Source organism: Drosophila albomicans, chromosome 3 (assembly GCF_009650485.2).
Source record: "Drosophila albomicans strain 15112-1751.03 chromosome 3, ASM965048v2, whole genome shotgun sequence".
NCBI classification, from domain to species: domain Eukaryota; kingdom Metazoa; phylum Arthropoda; class Insecta; order Diptera; family Drosophilidae; genus Drosophila; species Drosophila albomicans.
The window spans coordinates 21,868,179-21,881,443 of record NC_047629.2 but is presented as its reverse complement, the minus strand read 5'-3'; the positions used below and the strand labels follow the sequence as shown (position 1 = coordinate 21,881,443).

Sequence of the window (13,265 nt, the reverse complement as noted above, 5' to 3'; positions counted from 1 at the left end):
TTTTTCAACTATTTAACTTGGAAAACTTCTGCCTATTAAGAACACTTCATTTATGGCTGCAACTATTCAATATCTTAATATTATTTCAACTTCACAATTTCTCAACAAAAGTTTCGACAAGTCTTCAGCAGCCAGGAATTTACGATTATAAAAGCACTATCAACAAATTTAACATGAATATATCAAGGCAAAGTATTGCAAATCGAAAGAAATTAAAAAATAATTCAACGATTTCTGTGCTGAAAATTACCATCGCTCATATTTAATTAAATTTATGGTCCGCATCTATCACGTTTAATTTAATTGTTTATTATCCATAAATTGGGCCATAAAATGTATAAAACAAATTGCATTTATTATTTTTGGCAGTTTGTGAATGAAAATCATATTTGTTTGAAATTTCAGTTGATTTGCGTAAAAGTTGCCGCTGCTAAGTGTATTTCAATTATTAACTATTTTATATTTTTCATATACTGTTTACTTACAGTGGCTTTTGTTGTTTTGCTTCTTCCGCTCTGTTTCGACTTCCTGTTCCTGTTGTTTATCCGAGGCGCCCGTTGGGGCCCTGTTGCGTCGCTGTTAACTGTGTTGGCTGCAAATGCGAGACAAAGACAATGAGAGTCAGAAAGTGAAAAACACATAGAGAGAAAGTGAGGGAGAGAAAGAAATGGTTTCAATGCAGCTGCCAAATCGCATGATTAATCACTTGAGTTTTGGCTGCCATTCAACTGCAATTAGACGAGGTAGCTTCGCCGCCATTTTCCACTTTCCACCTGCCACCCACATTGACATCTACATCCACATTCCACCCATTGCGTATTGCATATTCGAGGTGAGCATGCATGACGACCACATCAAATAGTCCGGTAGCATACACGAATTGATGAATTTCGCCATTTGGATGCGTTATTGCATTCATTGTTTGCCTGCTCATTATCATTATGAGCTAAAGCCGCACCGTGGATGTCGCATTAAATTGCATTTCGACAAAAGAACCGCAGCAAAACAATGTTGCCACATTGGCTCCATCGAGGGCCAGCATTAACAACTTCTGCCTGCATATTTCATATTCAACTTGATTGCAAATGTTTCGCTTAATTAACGAAGCAATATCATCTCAATATTGCAAGTGTATTCATCGCTGCACTGACAAAACGCAGCCAACCTGAAGAGGCACAGCTTGCAGATGAGAATTATTCGAGAATTGGAAACGTGGCAACACTTGCGATATTACTTTTCCTTCGACTGCATTCGCACATTCAGTGATTATCCATTTCCAGTGCGTTGCAATGTTGTTCAATATGCAAATGCAACTCGTTTTTGTGTGTTCTAATTACGCTGTGAGTGACCTTGAACTTCGATATCACACATACGCCGTGCGGTACACCATGTGCTGTGCCTCTGTCGCAGCAGCGAGCAGAGCTCACGTTTTATTATTGTTCCGCAAATCTGTTGCATACTTTTGGGCTGGCGACTAACGAACCATGTGTGAAAATCGCTTTCCATAAATTGAGTGGCATTTAATCGGTGTATTTATTTAGCGCCTCGTGAAAAACAATGAACACAAAATGCCAAATGAAAATATAAATAAAAAAGCGAAATAACAATAAAAATAGAAGTTGAGCAAAAACAACAAAAAAAATGAAAAAAAAAACAATGTGTGTTAAAGCAAACAAAAAATTCGCAACATAAACAATCAGGTGTGGATACAAATCAAAAAAAAAAAAGAAACCGAAAAGAGACATAAAAGAGCGCAAAGAGACAAAAGAATTTTTCGGTGCGCGAAATTTTACTAAACAAAAACGAAAGAAAAAGGGAAAACTAATAAACGCGAAATCAAAAAGCAGAGCCAAATAGATGAGCGATGAGAGTTGAGAGAAAAAAGCAACACACACAAAGTAGAAACGAAAAAAGAAAGATTCGAAAAAAAGCTGAGTAAAATGTCGCTGATTGAATAGAACTAAAAATAACACGGTAACGCGGCGTATGAGCAATCTGCCGTGTACCGTGGCTAACTAAATACAAACTCATAAAAAAGCAAATACACGATTCATATGTATTTTTAATGTGATTATGCTAAAATGTGTTAATAAAACGCCCGCGATAGATATATGCATCAATTTTGAGCAGTAGCAACAACAAAACGAGATGAAAATATTTTTGACAGCTTCACCAGCTGTGGTAGGCGGTGGCATTGAGGTGCGGTGACTCGGCGCTCTCCTGTCTGCCCAGCCAGGTGACATTTTCAGCTTTCAGCTTAATTTTGTTCACCAAATAAGAAATTTTACATAATCAGCGCGCATCGAACGCAATTCACATTTCGCTTCAGTTTTTTTTTTCGGCTTGCAATTATGTTGCAACTTCGAGGCACTCACTTGGGGGCAACAATGCAATTCGACAATTTGAATTTGGTTAACTTTAGCACACTTATTCGCATGCCTCTGCGGCACGTTCAGTTGCACGAGTTGCGAGTCGAGTCGAGTCGAGTCGAGATGAGTCGAGTTTTTCTTGGAAGGGGCACAAACACTTTCTTTAATCCTGCTTCGATACTCGCACTGGTGCTTTTCGCACCCTACGCGCTGCACGGCAGGTGTATGATCCACTATATATATATATTCGATATATATATTTGTAAGGCAGATATATGCATATACTATATATAGGTATTTGTGCTATATAGCGAAAGAACTGGGGAAACTGCGACACGTCCACTCGCGAGCGTGCTACAAATGAAAATGAAAAGTTGCTCGATGCTGCTCTCAGCCAGCCAGCGGCAACAACTTTGATGATCAGCCGTTTTGAGGTGAATTTTATAAAAATAAAACGTTCAACAACAATAACAACAATAGATTGATAGAAAGAATTTCGTTTGCCGCTGTCCACTTTCACACCCCACAAAAAAGAAAACGACGATCCGCTCTTCGCTCTTCTCGCTCGATAAACCTCTTCTATTGGAGATCTTCTCTGCATTCTTTTCTACAATGGACATTGCATTTTCATTGTCGCTTAGCCCAAGGCTGTCATAATTTGCATATAGTACTGCGAGATGTTGTTGTTTTAATTGATATTATATAGAGCTTTTAATTATTTATATGTTCATTCTTTCTGCTTATTTCGCAGTTTGTTTCTTGGAACGCCCACACTCTCCGCACCTCCCCACAACTTATTCCAGCCCACGCATTAAGCCCAACAAAGTATGAATCATTTTCTGGCTATTTCTACGAGTATTTATAAAAGAGAATTCATATTTATTGATATGCGAGCATCGACAAAGTACAAGTACAAGTAAGTACATTCTTTGAATGCGAAATGCGAGTGTGAGTGCGATTGTGAGTACTCGAAGTCGTACTCGTAGTCGCTTGCCCAAATTGTCTGCGCAAAAAACATTTCATTTCAATTTGCAAACTCATTAAATTTGAATGCTAAAATACAGGCAAGGCCTTTGGTAAGTAAAAGTAAGTAATTGCAAGATCGCATCTGAAATACCCTAGAAGTAAATGTTAATCATAATTCGTAATTTCACTAGAAAAAAGAGTCAATAGTATTCCACTAGAAAATAGAGTCAATATTATTCCACTAGAAACATGTTCAATTTCGCTTGATTAAATGTGAGTTCCAATTGCATGAAATACTTCACTTGTCATATAACATAAAATAATACTGTCAAATTTTAAAGATCACAATCATTATTATTGATGTCTGCTCTGTGACAAGTGTTATGAAAATAAATTTAATTTTCAATAGACAACATAAATGGAAATAAAATAATATTAAAAGGCTTGTAAATGATAACAAAACATGTAATTTATTTGCAGCAATGATAAAAAAAACGGTGATTGCAATGGGCTTAAATAACGAGTTGATTTACTTTATTTGTGCCATGGTTTTCATTGTTATGATTGCCATAAAATAAAGCATTGTCTTATTTGTTACTGAAAGAACGCAATTTATTGATGTTAATACCCAACAATACCCTGGAATAAAATTGACCCACTAAAAGGCAAGTTTGGTAGTTTGTGCGTTTATGTGTTGGGGGGCATTACTTCAATAATTTTCAATTTTTTCATAGAGACCCGCTTTATAAATGTTAAAAGCCTTTGGACCAGCTGCCACATCACACTGCAGCACAGTCCACAATACTTGCAACGCAATAGCAGCGCTACATACACATATATATATGTGTGTGTGCGAGTGTGTATGTGTGTTGGTGACTGGTTAATGATCTGTGTACTTGTGTGGCATTGGCCTCTGCTGCTGTCTGTGTCTGCGCGCTGGACTTCATTTGCGTTGCTATTAGACTGTTTGTCTTTTGTTTAACGCCCCCCGGCCGCAGTCACGCCTTCCCTCGAGCAACTGCGACTGCGACTGCAGCCGGACTGTCTGTCAAGCTATTGTCAATCTGTGCTGATGAATTTATGTTGTGATTTTTCCGCCAGTCATAGACAAAAGCTGCATGACTGCGTATGTGTGTGTGTGTGCGTTGTGGCTGCTGCAATTTATGACAGAAATGCAAACTTTTCATTCTCATCAACAAGATGTCAACGCGTCGCAAAAGATGTCCGCGTTGCCGCCAAGGCGCTGCGTTTTTTCAATGATGGACTTGGTCAGCCTCTTCTCTCTTTCTCTATCTAACTCTCGCTATCTATTTGCCTTGTGGAAATGCGCATCTGAGTGCCGCTTGAGTGAATGCCACAGCCACAAGGAGGCTTGCAACATGTGAGAGTTTCTCACATGGTTTAGTCGGAATTTTATATCGATGCTAATTGCGGCATCAATTTGCCTGCATCATACGATGCTTCTTCGCCTCGTATTTGAAGTGGGAATCGTTAGGCTGAAGCATGATTAATTACAATTGATGGATGGCCAATTGGCATAACGAGGGGCCACCAACCAGCAGCATTATTAATGGACATCTATAGGCCCTCAGACTGTCAGACAGACAGTCCGACAGTCCGACAGTCAGACAGTGTGTGTGCTCGGCTAATTGCTGCTGGGGCTGCGGCTACGGGAGTTCCTTGTGTTGTGAATGGAGCAGTTAACTGGCATACTAGAGACTGTGGCAATAATAACGAATTAGCAAACAATTTCAAGACGAAAGTAAAAAGCGAGGACAGACACATCATTTCCAATAGCTGTTGACGCCTTAAGTGGGCGCAACTTGTTGAGCGACCCTCGCAAAGCGCAAATACAAAACTATGTTCGTCAGACAAATGGCGTTAGGCACATAATAACCAATTTCTCCAAATACGGCCATAATTATGAACGCCTAAACGACGAGTGTTTCCTTCTGTGAGTGTGTGAGTGTGCGTATATTTATGTGTGTGTGAGTAGTGTTGGTTGTGCTTCATTTGCTCGCGCTTGTTACGATGCTCTTAGGTGGGGTTAAAAGGGGGACAAGGATTTGTCGTAATTAGGCATGCATAAGCATATGCTGTCGTCTGCGCTTCAGGCTCAGGGCTCAGCCGCTTCTCTTGGCCTGGGCAAACACAGACGAGGCAAACACAAATACAAGCACACACCGAAAAAGAGAGTGGGCAGGAGCGAGAGAGATGTAGAGGAGGAGAGAACGTAACAAAACAGCAGCCGAAACACACTCCACAAAGGACCATGTACATAATTAATTGTGCTTGTTGCTGTTGCTGCTGCTGTTGCCGCTGTTGCTGTTGCTGTTTCACTTTGCTTGTTGGTCGACACGCGCTCCAGCGCCTGTAAGTAGGCAACGCTTTTCGCAACAAAACTTAACTCATCTGGCACTCGCCGTGGCGAGAGGAGAACGGAACAACAGGGGGGAGCTGGTGATGAAACGGCTTCTCCTTGACTGCCATAATTGATTGCTTGGCACGTCACAAGCCACATGAGCAGGCGCCACGCCACGCCCCTCGCTCGATGGGATCAAAACAGCGCTTGTGTGCGTGTTCGAGCTACAAAGATATTTTTAAACGAATATTTCTTTAATTAGTTGTAGCCTGGCTAAAAGGCGCCTCGCGGCGACTTCAGCCACTAGCTCTAACAATTAATTGGCTTCAGGCAGCAGCAGAAGCAGCAACAGAAGCCACAAACTAAAAGTCCTCGACCGCATAGCCGAAGCTTAAGGAGAACACAAGAGCCAAACGAACCTCAATGACCGCAAATAATATTGCACAAATGTTGCCAGCCACAACACACACACACACACACACACACATGCGTGGTGTGCATTTGTTTGTTTGTTGCTTCAAATATTTTCTTAAATTAACATTAGCAGCATTTGCAGCCGCCATTAAGACGAACCCATTGCCAGGCCGCAGAATGCGACTTGCGACTGAGTTGCTGCTGTTGCCTTTTTGTTTAATGGCCAACAACATGCGTAAATATTGCCCAACCAACACTACACATATACACACACACACACCCGTACACATTCGTTTGTGTGTTTGCTTTTGAGCCATTTCAGTTGTGGCCACAGCTCGAGGCAAGGACATTGTCCACAGTGGCTCAGTTTTTCATGGTTTCTTCTCCAACATAATGCTTAACTTTCATCGTTCTTTTTTGCTTTGTTGTTTTTGTTTGTTTGCGAAAGCGTCAACTACAAAATAACTCGCACCTTTGGGAACGGCAAATTAGCAAGACCGTAAAAATTACGTATACGCACCATTAGGCGAACTGCCATAGTGTCTCATAACCCGTTCACAAAACCTCGTTCTCTGCTCTGGTTGCTTGCTTGCTTACTTGCTTCCTTGCTTGGTTATAAAACAAACGTCAAATGTGTTGTAATGGTGGACATTAACATTTAACCTTGAGGCACAAATTACCGCATTTTTGTCGCCCCCAAGTGACACACACGTACACGCACATCAACGCAAACTTTGTTTGCCACAAGGCATTTGTTGCCAAAAAGTTGAGCCCTGAAGAAGACAGACCTATAAAAAGCCAGCGTGAAGCAGCTGCGCAGCCACTTCGAAAAGAGGAAGCTTCACCTGTCAAATATGATGATAATGATGCTTCTGTTGCTACTGTTGCGGATGATGATAATGATGTTGTTGATAAGAGTCCCAAACATCAGCAAGCTCATGACTCTGTTGCCGCCTACTGATAAATATGAAACATGATTTTTAACAGCAATGCCAAAAAATTCCATGTGTAGATTTATGACACACATTTATAAGCCCAAAAAGTCGTCGCCAGAGGCTGAAACTTCACCTCCTCTCCTTTCCTCTCCTCAAAGACCAAAATGAAAAGAAAACATGTGTGGACTAAGAGGAAAGGGAGGGGAACAGAGTGCGGATCGTTGTCGTGGCAAAAAAAAATGGGAATTGATTCTGAATATGGATGGTTTTTCACAGTTTATGATTGAATTTCAATTTTAATGACAGCTCAATGTAATGAATATAATTTCAATTTCATTTTCAAATGCAATTTATTCATTCTTAAGCTCAATTTTATATGTCTTTCGTTTTCCTCGAAATACGCTTGCGATAAACGATTTAAAATTAGCTTGCTAAAGATTTAATGTTAAATTCAATAAATTGGCAAACAATAAATTTACATATTAATCGTTCATTTCATAGCTAGCTACTTAACGCACTTACCGCGTCTCGTACAGCACATTCTTTATCAGTTTATAATGAATATTTTGTATTTAGTTTTACGTAATTTAGTTAATTTAATTTCTTTTCAACATATAAAACATTTTAAGCACAATTTCGAGCAGGTAATGAAGTTTCGTTACATAGCAAACAGCTTTTTGTCTTTCACGAAAAGCTATTGGAATTTATTAGTCATCGATAAGTTTTTCGATTGTGAAATAGTGATGGGGTATCCAAATCGATTGTTCAAAGCAACTTTTTTCATCCACAAAAAGTTATTAGATATCGAACATTTCTTCGATTACCAATAGTTAAGGGGTATTCAAATCGATTGCTTAACCTAACTTTATCACTGAATAGTAATCATATAATTGCATTTCTATATTTCGCAAATTGGCAAAATAAATATTGTATTTATAGCTCGTGAAAGCAGCTCAATGTTCCTAGAGCTTTTAACAGCAAATGCAGTTGCCCTTGACGTCGTAAGTTTTTGCTTATCAATTTCGATTTGCGATAAGATTGAACACAACAATTGGCTAGCTTAGTGCGCTGACCCCAACTCTCCTTTCGACCATCTACATAGCTGTCATGCAACATGCCAAGAACATTGTCATCTCACTTGGCATTTGTAACGTCCGCAAGTTTTTAAGTGCTGCTATTGCTGTTGCCGTTGCCATTGCTTGTATCTCTGGTGTGGCATGCAACACAGGCTATGTTCATTGTCCTTGCTGCTGCATGCATCCCATGGACAACGCACGCATTTTATGACCCTGGCAAAAATACTTGTGCGAATTCAGCTCGAGTGCGCATAGATGCGATTTCTCCATTTTGCACACACACACGCACACTCGATATCTCAATGCGTTTGGAAAGTTTTCGCAGCTGGGTTAAACTTTCGGATTTGGAGTGCGTAAATTGAGCCATTGCTGCTCCACTTAAGTTTTGATTGAGCATTTAAAGCATGCCGCGATTGGGTTTCCCATGCTACGGATTGCGTCTCCATCTGCGTATGCGGCTGCTACCACACGATGTATCCATGGCAAGTTTCATCATGATGTTGCCAGGCCAACAGCCAACAGCAAGCAAACGCTTGGTAAGCAGCTTATGCTTGCGACGAGAGCGCTTCAAGCGCTGGAGAACCTCAACAATTTCAACATTCAACATCCGGCATCCGCTGCAATGTAATGGAAACCCAGTCGAGTCGCGAAACGCGCCACACTTTGTGCCACACGCTGTGCGGCAGGCAGCATTACAGCCAATGCAAGCGAAAATAAGTGTCGCGAACGGAAATCTAAGCAGAAATGAAAGTGACACATGGCCAAAAGAAGAAGGAGATGGAAATGGTGGCCACATCGAGATGGTATCTGGAGGGCACACACAGCAGGATATCGGCGTGGAGAAGCTTTCGAATTTGTGCAGGTGGAAAAAAAAAGAAAGAAAGAAAATGCCAACACATAAATCAAATCAAAAGCAAGCGACAAGCGACAACAAACGTTGCCTTCATTAATGTTTAATGTTAACCGGCTAACAAAATGCGGTTTCCACTCGACAAAGGATAACACACAACAACGTTTACGAATATACATACCATATTACATATACATATATACCATATTTAATACTATCTTGCTTTACGAGCATAATTGCCGAATTGCGGCATATCATTTGCGGCTTTTGATTAATTGCCCGCTGCGGCAAATGTGGCAATTATTTTAATTTTTCTCCTCGGCCGCCTCGCCTCGCCTCGCGCACAATTTAAGATAAGCCGAAAAATTAAACATTTATGCATGCCATAATTCTAGCACCCATATCTCATATCATCATCAGTCTCAGCCTTATAGTTTTGTGGAGTGTTTTGGCTTCGCGTATTTTCCATAAAATTCGCATAAAGGCGCTGATTATTGCATTAGTAGTGGCGCCTGCTGTATGTGTGTGTGTGTGTGTCTGACTGAATCAAACGATGCGTATACTTGATATCTGGCTCGTTTAATTCTCTTGGCGGCGTAATTTACAACTCAAACTTAAATCTGGGCAACTTTTTGACTTGGCAATCAAATTGTCAAACCGACAACCAACAAAACACCCTCATCCTTAAGTATAAGCTGCGCTAACCTGCAGCTGCAGCTTCAAAATGCAATGGAAACTTTAAAAAAAAAAATCAGACTAAATCATTGATTGACTGCCTGATACGCTGTAAAGAAAAAGGTGTTAAAGGTATAGAGTTGAACATATTAAATGTAACAAAGAACAAAGAAGAAACAATGAACTGATATACATATTAGAGTTATGTATTAAGCAGAGACTACCCCACAACAGCTACTTAACTACAGGGTATTGAGAAAAAGTTTGAAGCGTTTCGCTTTTATTTCTTGGCGCGGATCTCAGTCGCTTCGTCTGCCATTTGAATGGCTGTCAGCTGGGCGAGTCAGCAAGTCAAATAGAAAGTTTTTCGTCAACATTACGCAAATTAGTTTGCCAACCGAGCAGCAAATGCAGGCCAAGCTGAAGCTAAAACTCAAGCTGAAGATGTCTGCGAGTGAAGAACGATGGCAAATGACGATGACGAGGCTCTAATGCCATATAGCCAAGGGCTAAGTTTCAGTGTCGACTAGGACGACTCGCTCAAAGTTGGCCTAAGTGAGATGATAAAGCTGATGGCCAGGATTGAAGCCAAGTATCTGGTTTGTCTCCTCTTGATTGGGACTTGAGCTGGCGAGATTTAAATCCACTTTTTGGCCAAAGAAACGAAAAAATAAAAGGAAACGACAATCACCATCTCTGGTTCCCACGAATTGGACGCAAGTCACATTGATATGCATTAATGGCCTCCAGGCAGAGCTTCTCTTCTCGACTCTCCGCGTGAAGCCTACACCTGTGAAATCATAAAATCAAATATGCATTGAATTACATTGTGTACCCGGGGACAATTATATTATCCCTTTTTTTTTTGAAGAAGCAACAGCAGCAAAAAAAAAAACTTAACTCAATTTGCTGCCCATAAATTTGCTACCACAAGCGGCATGCCCCTTTCTCTACCCCACATTCTACAGCCGCATTTTTCATTCGACATTTTGTTGCCGTTGTTCAATTTTATTTGGTTCTCGTTTTTGCGCAAAAGTGCGTGTAATTCAATTTTTCATGCGCCGCCAGGCGACACTGTGACCAGGGAGGGAATAACGGCAGCCAAAGGGGTTCCGGCTAGGGCTACCTTTTGAGGGCAGTGAGCAGCGGGCGACGCGGCTGCAGAATTAAGACAAAGGACTACAACGAGAAATATGCGTCAAAGGCATATTTGGCACGCAATTTTCGAACGGCATGGCCTGATGTCCTCATTGATGAGAGATCCCTTTTCAGTTATCCGTTAACCGTTAACGGTTATCAATATTTGATGCCGGCAACCTTTTAAAACTTTTCTTTGTTCAGCGCTCAGCGCTCGGCTCAGCTCGTTTTATTTATTATAAATGTGCATAATAATACACAAAAGGCGTTCAAATGTAGCATCAACCTTGGCCCCAAACTCGTTTGCCTCTTTGCCTGCCACGTGCAACAGACAATCACTCAGGTGCCTCCGCAAAGTTTCTGCGTCGCTTGGTGTCCGCAGTTCGAGATCTTAATTGTATGGGAGATCTAAGGAATGTCGATTGTTGTGCCGTGTCTGCATTTCTGTTCGCCGAACTTACTGCTGGTGGTGCTGAAACGGGAGGACGTGGACTGAGAGCAGATTGCGCAGCAGGCGCAGATTGCGCAGCAGGCGCAGGCTGACGATTGATCAAAGTGCGGGCAGCGTCCTCTGCAATTATGGCCACAGCAGCAGCAGTGGGATTTGCCATGGGATACTGCTGGGGATTAAGACTGCGGCTCTTGAGGATGCGACGCATCTCTTTGAGTACCGGTGCTTGCAGCACAAACATATTGCTGTAATCGTCCAGCACGTCGGCATCCTCATCCTCGACATCAAAATCCGAAGAGAATACATCAAAGTCATCGTCGTACTGCAAGTTGCGTACATATTGCGGTAAGCTATAGATGCCCTGCAGCAATTCAAAGTCATCGGCTAAGCCGCAATCGCTCGCATTAAAATGGGTTAATTTTCTGGCCTCATATTTCGTATTGCAATCAAAGCTGATGATGCTATCGAACGGTGAGTAGGCAAAGCTTCTTAGCTCATGGGCAAACTGATCAGCTGCTGGACCCAAATGGCTCCGCATCTCGTAGAGAAACTCGACGGTCCGGAGATCGATGGTCTGCAACAGGGACTGCAACGTGACAAACATCTCCAGCAATTGCTGCTTGTTGAAATTAATCATCACAGAAAGATCACGATTGGCAAAGTCCATGATGCGATGCAATGCACTGGGACAGCGTCTAACAAAAAAAAGCTTTTAGAGGTGTCCACATAAAATGTGCCATCTAGTTACCTCAATGCAGCTGGAGAGCAGCGCCAAAAGTCTAAATCATTTCGCCCAATCGAATACAAATTGTTGTTATAGACAAAGGAGCGCCAGGCAACCATATGACGGCACAGCATTTCTTATAATTATAGAAGAGTACCTGCAAATAATTGTAAATAATTATTGACAGTGTTTCAATTCCACTGCGTTCCAAGCAAAAGCACATGCATTTCGTTCCAAACAAAAGCACAAATGTTATTTAAAATTGTTAATTATAACAAAAATAATGCTCGAAACTACAAAGTTTTAAAATATGTGACTTTAGCCTTCTTCTAGCCTCGTTTTATTATTTATTTTCTCTTACCGAGTCTCCGCAAATTACGCACAGTTCTGCACAAAAATATGATTGACAACTGCGATGGAAAAACTACTTAAAATGTATGTCAAACAGTTTTTACTTCCTAGTGACTTCGACATATTTGATAATGAAATCGATATTTATAAATTCGATACTCCTTCGCCACACAATAAGCAATATCATGAGTTAAGCTAACTTAGCAAATTTTTCATGATATGGATCTGCATTCGAATATATGTAAGTAATGCTGAAATAAACTCTTTTGTAACCAGCATTTCATAATTAAGCAAAATCAATTTTATATCCGAAAACAAATTTCATATCAATAAGATCATTCAAAATAAGATCATTAATTTAATCAATATTTAAACGAAACAAATGAAGACAGCTTACCGGACTTTAAAACGGATATAATCGAAGGCGTAATTATTTTCTATCTAAATAAGAAATTATAAAAATTATAGAAAACCGTGACTAAAGCTATGCGACTCAATAAATATACGACGGACATAACTCAGTTTATTTAAATAAATTCGCTCGTGTAAACTACAATTATCGGAAAGCTTCCCCCACGAAGTGATAAAAACTACGTCATCAAGATGTAAGCAATAAATAAGTCAAACAATTGATGAACTATTCGTATTTTTTTATACCCGCTACCCATAGGGTAGGAGGGTATTATAACTTTGTGCCGGCAGGAAATGTATGTAACAGGTAGAAGGAGGCATCTCCGACCCTATAAGGTATCGAACTTTTTTTTTTACCACCCGGTCGGTGGTGCTCGAGTTCAAATCTCGTTCGAAAATACATACATACCTGCATTTTTTTATTTTATTATTTTGAGATTATTACCGCAATATTTTGCTTTTATTCAAAATGGGTAGCGGGTATTTCACAGTCGAGCACACTCGACTGTAGTTCTTACTTGTTTTATTGATAAGGAAAGCAAAA

General features: G+C 40.5%; 2 protein-coding genes across 11 annotated transcripts in view; both read right to left on the bottom strand.

Moving 5' to 3' along the window:
* Nucleotides 1-7,685, bottom strand: part of LOC117567331 (RING finger protein nhl-1) — a 30,414-nt gene extending 22,729 nt beyond the window's left edge. For 3 of the 9 annotated variants that reach the window (XM_052004408.1, XM_034247243.2, XM_034247246.2), the window contains exons 1-2: nt 2,376-2,725; nt 486-592 (exon numbers count right to left, since the gene is read on the bottom strand). The gene's annotated coding sequence lies outside the window, so the exon portion shown is untranslated. Of the gene's footprint in view, nt 1-485; nt 593-2,375; nt 2,728-7,568 lie in introns of those variants that run through there. The other 6 variants (XM_052004409.1, XM_034247251.2, XM_052004404.1 and 3 more) reach the window with 4 other exon arrangements.
* Nucleotides 7,686-10,974: 3,289 nt separating this feature from the next.
* The window catches only part of LOC117568815 (uncharacterized), a 154,695-nt gene continuing 152,404 nt past the window's right edge, over nt 10,975-13,265 (bottom strand). Inside the window, exons 1-3 of one of the 2 annotated variants that reach the window (XM_034249678.2) lie at nt 12,321-12,423; nt 11,984-12,116; nt 10,975-11,930 (exon numbers count right to left, since the gene is read on the bottom strand). In XM_034249678.2, the coding sequence (XP_034105569.1) occupies nt 11,120-11,930; nt 11,984-12,093 (921 nt within the window). In that variant the 5' untranslated portion in view covers nt 12,094-12,116; nt 12,321-12,423 and the 3' untranslated portion in view covers nt 10,975-11,119. Of the gene's footprint in view, nt 11,931-11,983; nt 12,117-12,320; nt 12,424-13,265 lie in introns of those variants that run through there. The other variant, XM_052004418.1, reaches the window with a different exon arrangement.